Source organism: Scleropages formosus, chromosome 15 (assembly GCF_900964775.1).
Source record: "Scleropages formosus chromosome 15, fSclFor1.1, whole genome shotgun sequence".
Taxonomy (NCBI): Eukaryota; Metazoa; Chordata; class Actinopteri; order Osteoglossiformes; family Osteoglossidae; genus Scleropages; species Scleropages formosus.
In genome coordinates this window covers 22,971,739-22,985,675 of record NC_041820.1, presented here as the reverse complement: position 1 = coordinate 22,985,675, position 13,937 = coordinate 22,971,739, and the positions used below count along the sequence as shown (strand labels likewise).

The following is a 13,937-nucleotide window of genomic DNA, read 5'->3' as shown; positions in this document are numbered from 1 at the left end:
CAGAACACTGTTATGTTTAATGTAAGATGTTTGTCATCTTTACAATTCACATGCCCTCAGTAGTAAATTAAGAACCTATTGTTAAATGCAGAATGTTTAATATCATAATATAATGAAATAACCCGGCCATCTTTACTACCGGCATAAGCTAGTAAATCAGTATTGAGCCGTAAATTGTCTATATTTCACCCTAAAAAGAATGTGGACTGATGAAGAATCTTTGTAAAATATGTATACTTTGTTCTCAGCACAATATATAAGTGCAAACCTGAGAAAGTACTGGCAAACACTTATTTTCTTTTCCAAGGGTTGCATATGACACCGAAAAAGTCTTCACGCAAAACCATAGAATAAATCAGTGGTTGTTTCACCCTGTATGCAAACTAAGCAAATCAACAGTTAAAATGAGCCACTTCTAAAGCAGCAAGACTGAGGAACCCTCATCTTTGTACTCTGTTATTTCTTAAACTTTCAAACACTGGAGAGAATTTGTCCTGCTGCTGGAATCATTGATGAGGCGGTGAGGAACCTGCGGAAATTTATTCTGAGAAGCCTGTCTTTACAACAAACAGAAAATGTTACTGCCCACCGAAACACAAAACAGAAGTAAAAGTTTAATTCAGTTTTACTTCCTGAAATAGTTCACAATGATGCCGAAGTATTTGTTCACTGAAACATGCACAGCTGCTAAACCATAAATCTGCTGTCATGTTCCACTTGCTATCACATGCATACAGTATACAAATAATATGGTAACATTTAAAACATTTCAAATAAGTTGTTTACTGTAACAAATAAACTCTGACTATTCACAGAGCTACAAGTGTAGCTTTGTTTCCAGCCATTTATACAGAAAAGGATCTACTAAATATGTGAAAGTTTCACAAATTTTGTCTATGTTCTCTAATTATATGTATTGTGTACCTGTGTACAGATGCCAATTTATATGCATGTGCCAAATCATTTTAAATCAACATTTCAACTATTTTTGCAGTGGATACAAATTTAAGGTTCTAAGTGTTGTAGCTACTATGATTTGTGTGTGTTCAGCTTGCTAGAGGGTCCAGTTTACTTTGGATAAAGGGTAAAGCGTGTGAATCAATTTTTCTTGTTCCATAGTACCATGTGCTAGTGTTTTCTGTATGATATACAGACTCAATGGTATGTGAAAAGGAGGCCAAAATATATAGTATGAAATGTATGCATACATGTAAAAATATGTAAAAACATTGTTATATCAGGAAAATTAAAATGTCAGTATAAACAGGATTCCAAAACTGGCCACCTTCATGTTGCTTTTGTGAAATCCAACAAATTAAATCCCATTTGCTGACTTCTCAGTGCCATGCATGAAAACTCTCCCATCAGCACCTCACAAAGTACACATGAAAAAATGCCTATTTACTGAATTCTGTTTAAACACATTAAAATACATGAGTATGTGATCAATACACAATGCGATGTAAAGGATTTATCTGAAAACCCCGAAATATGGCATTTAACTGTATAAGCCCAGACAGACTGAATGACCACATGGTATATCAGACTGCTCTGCTGAGTGGTGGGTTCTGAACCTTGACTCTTCTCTTTTATTGCACAGAAACAAGTACCAAAACATTGATATCACATCATTTCTTTATGTGACTTTATTCAAACTGATATCATTGCCTAAACATCAAAAAATGCTAATTTGGTTTCACTTTGTCAGACAGGGTGTTACATGAAGTCGATGTTATCGTTGTGCACACAGCTCTGCCAGTCTCCCCATTGTACATCACCTGCTCAACTCTGCCTTTGTTGTAAATGAGATTTTATTTCTCCTTAGAATGGAACATTCTTGGAATCTAGCACTGAATAAAGTCACTGCCTTAGGAAACCTGCCAGAGATATTGCACAGTAATGACATGATTTTCAGTGTCCTGAGGACTATGGTTCTCTGATGACCTTGGGGTATTTTCCATGATGAGAATACTTGAGTCAGTATTTATTTTTTAGCACGTACATATATTTTAATGGGGTAAAATTACTGAGCTTGACAAAGCTTTTTAAGTATACTGTTTATGATGGAAATTTTTAAACTGTCTGATTCAGCTAATTGTTTTTGATATGTCAATGCTTTGACTGACCTCTCAAAATAAAACTTTCCCTGCAGACTGAATACAGAGTAATTTATTGCATATGGGCTTGCACGATAGAAATTGGTTTATTATAACCATGTAAAGTGATCATTCAAACAATGTTTCATTTGCTGAAATCAGTTTATTTTGCTCAATATTTTTTGTTAGATAGGATTCCTGAAATGAAACTCAGAACAAACTCATTATGGATGTTGAATTCCATAACAAAAAATTGCATCACGGTAGGTAGCAGCAAAGGTCAACAAATGACCCCCAATTAGTTTATTTAAAAAATAAAAAAAAACTGCCCTGCCTTGCTTTTTATAACCCACATGATGGTTTAAAATCAGGAAATAAAAATCAACAACATATTTTGGTGACCGTAATCCTGGCAAACTGTAAAATGATAGGGTTCCAGTCACAGGAACAAGACGACAAGCAATGCAACCCTGTTTAACCCTCCTCCCAGTCCTCTCTGGCCCAGTCTGGCAGAGGTGTGGAGTATTCAAAGCCGGGCCCTTTATACCGCAAAGCATGGAGATACATGATGAGATCCTTTTCTGTGGGGTCTGGCCGCACAGTCTTACACTCGCTACATAAAGGGTCTTTTTCATTAACCAAAGGACCAATGTCATTGGGAGACCTGTTGGGTGCCGCAGACCCACAACTCATGCCATCTTGGACTAAGTGCGTCACTCCTTTCTCAGCAATGTTCTTTGAAGATGATGATGTGGGAACTGTATGCATGGACTCAGCTGTTGTGCAACTGCCACTGGAGACGTGCACACATTGACTGGCACAGTCGCTATCCGTCTTGTTGGAGGCATCTCCCACATCATTATCCTCATTGTTCTGCTTGCAGGATTTTGAATCAGAAGGCTGCAACTCCGTTTCCTGCTCTTCAAAAACATCACTTTGTGCAGAGTAAGCACTTTCACAGTCAGCTAAAACTGAAGCAGCTGTAGAACAGCTACCAGCCATCTCATGGTCTGTGTGCTTCCTGTTGGGGAGAGACTCATCAGAGATGTCCAGAAGGTGCAGGGTCTGCTTGGACCGATGTTCCTCCACAAGTGCCTTGAGCAGTTCCTCATCATTCATGCCCACCTGGCCCCCCTTGCCTCGATGGGGGCCCCAAACAGCTGAGCCATAAATGGGGTCATTGAGGATAGGGTGGCCCAGATACTGGAGATGGACACGGATCTGGTGAGTGCGGCCAGTGAGGGGTAGACAGCGAACCACACTGGAGCGGCCATTCCAGCTGAGCCTTTGGAACACCGTGCGGGAGGGCTTACCCTTGGGGTCCACCCGGCACACACCCACTTTGAAGGAGACCACCAGGATAGGCTCCTCACACACTAGTTCCCCCTCTGGGAACTCCCCAGCCACTCGGCACACGTACTCCTTCTCCATCTGTAAAAGACAACTTGGATTGTACACCAACAGAAAAATCAAGCGCACCACTTGTGTCCCAATCGTAAGTATAGATCTGTGGAGTTTAAAAAGAGTTGCCAAAAGACTACCTTTGTGCAAAGATGTTTTTACTGAAAAGTTGAGATCATTGCATTTTAAAAAGTACATTTTCCATTCTAAAGAGCAGCCATGAATAATCGGGGGGGGCTATCGACACAGTCAAAGATGAAACCATGTTAAAAAACAGGGCAGTGCTTCCCACAGCACACGGCTAATCAGTTTGAAGTGCTATTTTCTGAGCTCGCGTACGACCGACACTGGTGCTAAACCAAAACACTGCAGGCCATTGACTGAGCTCACCTGTCTGTCTCGCACTAGCTGATCCAGCTTCTTGGACACCTCAAGAGTGCGGGCAAAAAGCAGGACACCTGAGGTCAAGCGATCCAGCCTGTGGACCGTGTGCAGTCCGCTCACACTGCGCTCTTTCCCCAGGATGAAGAGAACAGTGTTGTGACGGAAGCGGCCGCAGGGATGCACTGGCAGCGAGGGTGGTTTGTTCACCACCAACACCTCCTCATTGTCCTCTAGGATCTCCAGGGGACAGGCACTCACAGGTGGCTCATGGCGATGAACGGTGTTCCGCAGGAAGTCATTGTTCTGGGGGACACAGGCATATTTCAGTCAAACTACTTTCTATTGCACATCATGATCAGAAAACAGAATCCAAGAGCAGGCAGAGCACTGCACCAGCTCCCCATGATGTTTTTTTTTTTTTTTCTTGAACAGACATATACCAGTTTCTAACCATGTGCTGCGATATTAACTATTCAAGTATTTTTTTTAAAGTGTCTGCGAAACATGATTTTCAATCAAGCTCGGCGGGAGCACACACAGTCACTGAGTGTCACACACCTTCAGCGTCACGCCCAAATCCTCCACGGGCGACTCGTTCAGCCGGATGCGGCCCGCGCGCGCCGCCTGCCTGTAATACTGCAGCGACTCGGCGCGGAACTCGCTGGAGAAAACTTCAAGAAGAGTCCTGCCCACCCAGCGGCCCTTGCAGTACGTGGTGAAGTCGAAGTAGTAAGGCCGAACTCGGCGGAGGCCCCCCTCGAAGTAGTAGCTTGTTTCCCGAAAATGCTCCTCGCCGAAACTGACGCCGTGCTTCAGCTTCTTGGGCGGCGGGACGTATCGCTCCCCCGGGCGCTGAGCTCTGCGCTTCTTGCCCCGCCGGTCACCCCGCTCGTGCTCGTCCGTCTCGTCGCTCTTCCGTTTCTCGCCGCTTCCCTCCGCAGCGCGTTCTATACGCGCGCTACGCTCGTCCCCGCGGGGCTCCATGGCCCAGGCTGACCGCAGAGTGTCGGAGCCACCGACAACCAGCTCAGCGACACACGCCAGCGATCGTGTGGGTTCCAGCCGCCATCTGATGGTCCATCGCACAACCGACGATTGTGCCGTTTTCCTTCCCACTGAGCAGATTTTCCCAGAAATACCACCGGGGACGGGGTTTCCAGAAAATGTTGTCCACTTATTTATGATACTCCTTACATGCAGTCGGAGCGGAATACTATAAGTATAAAGCACATGCTTGGCTTCCTCCCGGACTCTCCCCACGCCACAGCGAAACAGTGCCTGCATGCGCTGCGGGCGAGGCCACGGCATGGTCCTTCCACGCCAGCTGTCGCAGGACTATTGCGTCATCGGCTTCTTCTTCTCCGGAAACGTAAAAACGAAATTTAGAAGCGTCTGTGTGCGCGTCTCACTCCTGCCCCCGCAGGGCCATTGTGCTGTACTGTACTGTACTGTATAATGCCAACACGGACCGAATAGTCCGTCTTTATAACAACGTAAAACGAGACTGTTACCAAGAGATGTGATACACTATTACACTGCCACCACCATCGAATCGCCATTGACAGCACAGCAGGCTGCTTAGTTTTTTTACACACCAGTTTCTGGCCTTGCCATTACCTTTTCACAGCAGACTTGACAGAACAAAGTTTTCCCACTCTGCATTAGTTCTACTGGTGACTGCTTGTCCACTGGAACATCACTTTTATGCTCGGAGTTCACAGTAGAATCAAACAAAAGTCTCCTGGGGCTGAAGCCTTGCGGTGTCATGAGCTCTCGTTAAATGCCGATTTTAGTTCTTAGTTATTTTTGTACTGTACTTGCGGCCTCCTTGTTAGGTCTACAAACTTCGCCAATTTATCCTGGCCTCTGTCATCAGTGAGGCCGTTTCACCCATGTTTCTGCCAGTAACTCACTAAATGTTCTTGTTTAATCACACCACACACACACATTTTCTGAACCGCTTGTCCCATACAGGGTCACAGGGAACCGGAGCCTACCCGGCAACTCAGGGCATAAGGCGGGAGGGGGAGGGGACACACCCAGGACAGGACAGAACGCCAGTCCGTCGCAAGGCACCCCAAGTGGGACTCGAACCCCAGACCCACCAGAGAGCAGGACCCAGTCCAACCCACTGCGCCACCACACCCTCCTTAATCACACCATTCTTTATAAATTCTAGACAATAGTGTGCTAAATTCCCAGAAGGGTGTCTTTTCTCAGATTCTAGAGCTGCCACATTTGGCCCCAAAGATTGTGCAACATTCAAATTCACTTCATCATTCACGTCATCCATTTTAACATTTTAAGCTACCAGACCTCTCAATGAAACATTGCAAACTTTATATGCTGTACTGCATCACAGCCATGTGATTTCCTAACTGTGCTGGGTGAGTTGTGTGTAAACAGCCAGCTGTGCCTAATAAATTGGCCTGAGAGTGTGTATACAAAAGCATACATGCATCTATAAATCCCCAAGCTTCGTGAAAGAAAATATGGTATTAAAAGAACAGCTTAGCAGAGAAGCAATGTCCAGTCAAAGTGTATTTCCAAATCTAAAGCCATCTTCACTACATGCTGAAGAACACTGCATCTTTCACCTGATACCACTATATAAACCGAAATCACCTTGAATCACTCAGAATGGGTGCTGAAGTGTTCCTCGCTGCTCTTTTTGTAAACGTCATTTTTGTCTTTGATTCATCCATGACTCACTCTTTGCACCAGACTTATTAGACCTTTAAAATCTTTTTCCTTCTGTCAACCCATGTTTATTGAAAGATTAAATCTTGTGGAATTCAGCAGCTATATGCAAACTGCCAGTAGTGACCTAAAATCACCACAAATGACCACCAATCACAAAGAACTCTACAATTACCTTAAACTAGCAATATTCTCAACTGCGCTCTAATTACCCCTATTTGTCTCATTACTGTTGCCAGCCTAGAACTGTAATAGCTTTTTAGTGGGACCACCAGTCCTACCAACATCTGTAAGCTCTGTTGCCAGGTAACATTACATCAGTTAATTGTACTCACAAAAACTGTGTTTTCTCTTTTGGGCTGGGGGTTCACAGTTTTTTGAAGTTTGTAAAAATGAAAAAGTTTAAATATAAGTGTCACATTAATGTCTGGAAAAGTTTGTAAAAGTTAATTAATTCTAGATGTATCAAAATGATGGCACTAGATGTGTAGTGTGAGGGAAAGGGGTTGAAAACAACATCCACGAACAGCGAGCCAAAAGTCTGACCCCTACTTTACACTTCTACAAAATTGAAAACACTGGATTAAATCCTTATAGCAATATGAATTTTATTATTCGCATTATTAATAACAAACATTGCTTTACAATTAGTTTTCATATTGACATGCCAGTGAAATATAATTTAGGAACATTTAATTAGCTTGTATATGCTGAGTTAGCAATAGTTGACAGTATTAAAGAACTCAGATCATTTCAGAAAAACAAGCATTTTAAGATCTTTGACAAATCAAGTTTTACTCCACAAATAGTATTCCCTCTTCTGTGTAAGTTATCCTCAAAAATAAATATTTCACTTTCATGATAATGTGTTTGAAATGTATGGGGCATGAGTTGCATAGCATGTGAAATAATTCATTTTCAACATATGCTTCATATTATTTACAATACACTCATTGTAATCATTCCACAATGTGACTTTGGGTGAAAATCCTGTGAGAACATCATAAGGATATACTCATGAAATTACAGTCCTTTCTGTTTGTGTGGGGGATGTTGCCAAGGAATAGAAAAATAAATGATGTTTATATTTCCCAATCTTTAATAGTAAGACAGCCTTATTGTCCGTATGCTGACTTCTGGACAAGAGGTTGACACAGTGCTGCGCTCGGCCGGCGCTCTCAGATGCGTTGCTAGGCAGAAGACAGAGACAGGGTGACATGTTCCCTCTTGAGCCCGTGGGACTCAGGAGCTGCAGCACAGATGCCATCTCCTACAGGGGTAATGACACTGCAGTCAGAGCTCACCTCTGAAGGGAGAAAAAACACAACACTGGTCAGCAGCTGCTGCCATACATCCATTGCAATCAAATTTGTTCCTATTTATAAAAAAAAAAAAGTTGTACAGCTGGTCTTCAAGTTATAACATATGTGATTTAAAGCCATCTGGACTTATAAGGTTTATGGGAAAGCCACCATTATATTATTTCTAACTTCTGACATTAGGTTGTAATGTCTTAGGATAGCTGCTCCATTAGTTGTACAACAACATCGGCTGGCTGCGCTGCTGCAAGGCAGCATATTTGTTGTTTGAGTCTCAGTCAATGTTTTCACATGTAGCAACAATACCATTTTGTTTGCAAAATGTTTTGTTTGTGATTGCCTTTAAGCTATTCTTTATTTAAAAGAACTACCAAGTGAAAAAGTGCAGAAAAAGCATAAGACAACTGATTTAGAAATAAAAATGAAAAGTGCAGCATGAAAATATAATACTGTGCTGTATATTATTAGCTTAGCACAAACAATGTGTGAAATTAGTGGAAAAAAAGTCCAGTTATAGAATATAGCATTCATGCATGTTAACTGTTTACATATGCCTACAGTTCAATTACCATTGGGAGATTTTCAGCTTATGGCAGGAACATGGGGACAGAACTCCATCATAAATTTAGGACCACATGCAATAACATTCAGAACTGCTGAGACTGACTGCAACCATATGAAGTGTTCACAAACCTGCATCCAAACCCAAAATCCAAGAGTTGAGAAGCACCAGCACTACCGACTGCACCACTGTGTGAACCTCTTGACAGAATACATTAACCGAAACTATGCGTTCAGTATAATTCCTCAGCGTTTCACAAACGTATAGATGACGATACAGCAATTAAAAGAAATAAAATGTCTGTTGGGCAGTTACTTCTACCACACGTGATTTCCTACTTTCTCCCGGGTGCTTTACCTTGGCCACTGATGTTGCTTGTCTGTGAGGGGGACATAGACCACTCCCATGAGGGCCTTTCTGGAGAAAGTGCCGTCATTCTGTCGGTCATACTGCTCCAAAACCTGACTTCCCCCCTCCGGACCCACTGGCAGCACCAACCTCCCACCAGGCTTGAGCTGGGCAAGGAGCTGCAAAGAATGTACAGTTTCAAAGGACACATCACAAACCAAAAGCACGGAAATCCACATGTAGAGGATCCTTACTGCACAGCAGGCCATCTCACTGACAGACAGCAGTATATTAATAAGGTACATTTACTGCACGTCTGGTCCAGAAATGACCACAGGGATGCGACTGGCACCATTACCGGAATAGTTAGTTATTTCCAATGGTGTGGAAGGAGTCAAACAGCGAGTCATTTAACTTGGTTGCTAAATGAAATATACAGAAACATTTAAAAACACTCTGGACTTGAGCCCTTGAAGAGTGGAGAAATGGATGGGAAAATTTAATGTATAGCCAACCTTTTATTTGTACTGTGTCTATAAAACAAACTGAATCGAACTGAATTGTATTTAAGACACGACAAACAATCAATGGGCCATTATGTATGTTGGCTGCCCTCCCAACAAATTTAAAGTACACACTTGTTCTAAACAATCCATCTTTTGTGCGTATAAATATTTATTTTAAATCACTTCAGTACACTCCTAAAAACATTTATGAAATTTATTTGTTTTCCTGTTTTACACAGGAAAAATCCAATTGTATAGTAATGATAAAGATGCTTCACTTCTCACATTCACTTGGGTGAATTCCAAAACCAAATGAGCCTACAGTTAAAAATTGACTAATTCTTACTGCTTTTGGGAGCATAGATGCCGCTGCTCCAACGTGGATAGCATCATAGGGGGCACCATCTGGGTAGCCAAGCCGCCCATCACCTACTATGTAAAGGGAGAACCACTGTGACATCCTGATTACCAATCCCTTTACGAAGGACTCAACTCAATTTTCAATTTACTTTCATAAAATATCCACTCAAACAAGGTTGTTTCTGTGTACTTAACATCAAGTGCAATATGCACGGATAAGCAACCATAACAATTAATATTCCCAACTAACACTAGCCGTAACTTCTAAGTATGATAAATGCTTATTCAAACTTTAATACATATAGTACTGCCAAATGTCATGGGATTTTATTAGACGTTAGAGAACAATATTTGTTTTACACTTTATAGTTTAGTAGCATTAAGTCTGATATTAATAACAGGCACAAAAACAGTTCTTACAAAAGACATGATGAGACACGCTGTAGAGAATGAACCATGGCAAACAGGATGACCATGCACAGAACAGGAGAAGTGTAATGCAAGCCTTGGTTCCATGACTTACTAAGGAGCTTGACTCGCCCTGAAGTAAGCAACTCTGGATCATCAGCGCGCACATTTCTCAGAGAGTCTTCCACCAGTTCAGGTATGTGCTCAATACCTACCACTTTTCCAGTGGGGCCTACCTGCAAATGAAATTGAGCAGGTTGGAAAGGCTGGAAAGGCAAAGCTAACAAATGGAAATCTGAATCTTACAATTCGCAGGAGAATCCAACGGTACGACGAGTTTTATTTAATACCCCTATACTTTACTATAATCACAAAATATGTTCCATAGCTATACCTGAGGTTTTTACAGAACCGAATCCATGAAAAAAATTGTTCTGCATTAGTTTTTACTGACTCAGACTGAAAGGTAAACATGTCAGTGAAATTACAAGCAAAACGAGTCACAAGCAGCAAAATGCGTTTCTTAGTTGAGCACACAGTGTATAACTGGAAGGACTGTGGTAAACTTACCATTCTGGCAAAACAAGCAGTAAGGTAGCCACTCCCTGAGCCCACATCCAAGGCAGAGGCCCCCTCCGTTAGCTTGTCACTCAGAACTTCCAGGGCATGTGCATGCTAAGTACAAAAGATAACCACTGACCTCCAAATCCTGGCCTAATAACACGTACAGGAAGTATTTCACAGGATATTACTGTCAATGAGGAAATTCCCGAGATCTAAGACAGATAGCCAGTAAGAGACCTTCATTCTCTCTTCCCAGTTCCTGCTGTTACATTCTTGAGACCTGAACTGCTTCAGTAAAGAACATTAGTTATACTGTATGTCTAACAGTTTAAACCCATAAAACACACACACTGGTTGAAGCCACTTGTCCCAAGTGGGGTCGCAGCAAGCTAGAGCCCAACCCGGCAACACAGGGCGTAAGGCTGGAGGGGGAGGGGACACAGCCTGGACGGAACGCCAGCCCATCGCAAGGCACCCCAAATGGGACTCAAACCCCAGACCCGCCAGAGAGCAGGACCCGGCCAAGCCCGCTGTGCCACCGTGCCTCCCATAAGCTAAATACTCATTGCAAAATAAATTCCTATGGCAGATTAAAGTCAGCCGAGAAGATGTAAATTGAATTAAATATGTACGATCTCACCGGTTTTCTGATGCACTCACCATATGAGGGGCACTTATGGTAGCATGATAACCTGTGATAACAAGAAGTAACCATAGTGTGTGCAATCATTAAAGGACCAAGGGACATGTCACCTACCAATACATGTACCATCAATCAATGTTAAGTCTATTTGGTTGGGATTTACCGATAGACTGTGGGGAATCAGCGTAAGGAGAGTCCTTGGAGTAGATTCCTCGGTCAGTGGCCAGCATGGCATCAAACACTCTGTCGGACTTGATCACACCATGGTCTGTTGTTTAAAAGAAAGGAGAAAACATCACCACATAAGTCAATGCACACTGGGTGCTCATATTACAAATATTTGTAAGTTTGTTTATTTTTAAATTGTATTTTTTTCCATGTATCTTTTCAGCATTTTCTATTTCTACAGCCAGATCATTTGTCAGAAAAATACATCTTATTAAAGCAAGAATGTAGTCCTGGATTAATTCAAATCACTTCACAGTGTTTTCAGCTTGTGTTTCATATTGTGTCTGCAATCGGCAACAAGGAATGACAGTCAACAACTAGTGCTGAATATTTGTAGAGGTGTATTTTTATTTTCAGTCATTTTACATTAAGGGATAATTTTACCTTAGCACAATAATAATGACATTTTTTAAATGCAACGAGCCCCGAACCCCATAATCCCGAAGCACCCCCCACAGGATGCCACGAGGGACACGGTCGAATGCCTTCTCCAGGTCCACAAAACACATATGGACTGGTTGGGCAAACTCCCACGAACCCTCCAGCACCCTAGTGAGGGTATAGAGCTGGTCCAGTGTTCCACGGCCAGGGCGAAAACCGCATTGCTCCTCCTGAATCCGAGGTTCGACTATCGGTCGGATTCTCCTTTCCAGTACCCTGGCATAGACTTTCCCAGGGAGGCTAAGGAGTGTGATCCCCCTGTAGTTGGAACACAATCTCCGGTCCCCCTTCTTAAAAAGAGGGACCACCACCCCGGTCTGCCAGTCCAGAGGCACCGTTCCCGAACTCCACGCGATGCTGCAGAGGCGTGTCAGCCAAGACAGCCCCACAACATCCAGAGACTTGAGAAACTCGGGGCGGATCTCATCCACCCCCGGAGCCTTGCCACCGAGGAGTTTTTTGACTACCTCAGCAACTTCAGCCAGGGTAATGGACGAGTCCCCCTCCGAGTCCCCAGCCTCAGCTTCCTCTACGGAAGGCGTGTTGGAGGGATTGAGGAGATCCTCAAAGTACTCCTTCCACCGCCCGAGAACATCCTCAGCTGAGGTCAGCAGCGCACCACTTCCACTGTAAACAGTGTTCGTGGAACACCGCTTCCCCCCTCTGAGTCGCCGGACGGTTTGCCAGAATCTCTTTGAGGCCGACCGAAAGTCTTCCTCCATGGCCTCACCGAACTCCTCCCAAGCCCGAGTTTTTGCCGCGGCGACTGCCAGAGCCGCGCTCCGTTTGGCCCGTCGGTACCTGTCAGCTGCTTCAAGAGTCCCATGAGCCAGCCAGGCCCGATAGAACTCCTTCTTCAGCTTGACGGCATCCCTTACTTCCGGTGTCCACCACCGTGTTCGGGGATTGCCGCCGCGACAGGCACCGGAGACCTTATGGCCGCAGCTCCGAACCGCCGCACCGACAATGGAGGAGCGGAACATAGTCCATTCAGACTCAATGTCCCCCACCTCCCTCGGGACCTGGTTGAAACTCTGTCGGAGGTGGGAGTTGAAGACCTCTCTGACAGGGGCCCATTTTTTAAATAACTATTTTTAAACGTCTCTTTAAATTGCTGTGACCGCAATGAATGACAAGCAGGCTGATAGTTACGCTAAATGTAACTTTCGAACAAACTTCTGGCCCCTACAGCGTTCGTATGTTGAGGATCCTGTGTACTTTTACATCTGTCGTGAACAGGGATTTGACTGCGATGACTCCGTTACGTGGAGAAATTAAAAGTGGCAGTAGAGTGTCACCTCACCCCTCAGACGGCTGACCAGTTCGAGGTGGGTTTTCCCGCTGGACATCCACGCCATGGTTCTGGAGAAGAGCACGCCCATAGGGAAGGCCACGGCGGCCAATGGGATCACAGCTCGCATCTCCTGACCAATCAGAAGACAACAGAGTGGCCATACTCTCAGGAACGCGGTGGGCGCTGCTCTGCACTGACTGACTACTATTAGATTGTTCCATTTCGAAGACATTCGCATTTTGTATTAAAGTCACTTTACATATATTCAGTTGGAAGTTGGGAAATTATGGCCAAAAATGTTACTGCACACACACACGCATATCCATACAACGCCGTACACAAAAATATTATTGACTTTTGAACGTTAAACTCCCGCAATTACCAAAAGTTGGCACAAAATTTAAAAGTCTCTACTGATATTTAATGCAGTGTTCGGCGTCCTTTTGTTTATGTACTTGAAGATACTGTAGCATTCATGAAGCAAATGGTGACATCGTCACATCTTACCTACTGCGGAGCTCCGCGTCCTGTTCAACGCAACATTCCACTTTACTTTACGGCAGTACGTCTGCGTGTCGCGCTTCAAAATACTCCTGAATAGTAACCAATAACATCTCGCAAGCTTGAAGTTATCCAATAGAATCTCAGAACTCTGTGAGTGACAGTTGAGCTATCCCCTTAGA

At 43.6% G+C, this 13,937-nt stretch overlaps 2 protein-coding genes across 3 annotated transcripts; both read right to left on the bottom strand.

The window, feature by feature from the left end:
* Positions 1-16: 16 nt before the first annotated feature.
* Positions 17-5,197, bottom strand: rpusd2 (RNA pseudouridine synthase domain containing 2). Its single transcript, XM_018764246.2, has 3 exons — positions 4,440-5,197; positions 3,888-4,184; positions 17-3,527 (listed from the first exon to the last, which is right to left on the bottom strand). The coding sequence occupies exons 1-3, from the start codon at positions 5,187-5,189 to the stop codon at positions 2,571-2,573; spliced, it is 2,004 nt and encodes a 667-aa protein (XP_018619762.1). The 5' UTR covers positions 5,190-5,197; the 3' UTR covers positions 17-2,570.
* A 2,050-nt stretch (positions 5,198-7,247) lies between these two features.
* pcmtl (l-isoaspartyl protein carboxyl methyltransferase, like) lies at positions 7,248-13,817 on the bottom strand. Of its 2 annotated transcripts, none has more exons than XM_018764104.1 (9): positions 13,762-13,817; positions 13,264-13,384; positions 11,455-11,559; positions 11,309-11,340; positions 10,655-10,759; positions 10,200-10,320; positions 9,663-9,748; positions 8,820-8,989; positions 7,248-7,887 (listed from the first exon to the last, which is right to left on the bottom strand). In XM_018764104.1, exons 2-9 carry the CDS (start codon positions 13,379-13,381, stop codon positions 7,875-7,877), a joined length of 750 nt encoding a protein of 249 aa, XP_018619620.1. In that variant the 5' UTR covers positions 13,382-13,384; positions 13,762-13,817; the 3' UTR covers positions 7,248-7,874. The 2 variants fall into 2 exon arrangements, with proteins under 2 accessions (XP_018619620.1, XP_018619619.1); XM_018764103.1 differs by having other exon boundaries at positions 7,248-7,851.
* Between the last annotated feature and the right edge of the window lie 120 nt (positions 13,818-13,937).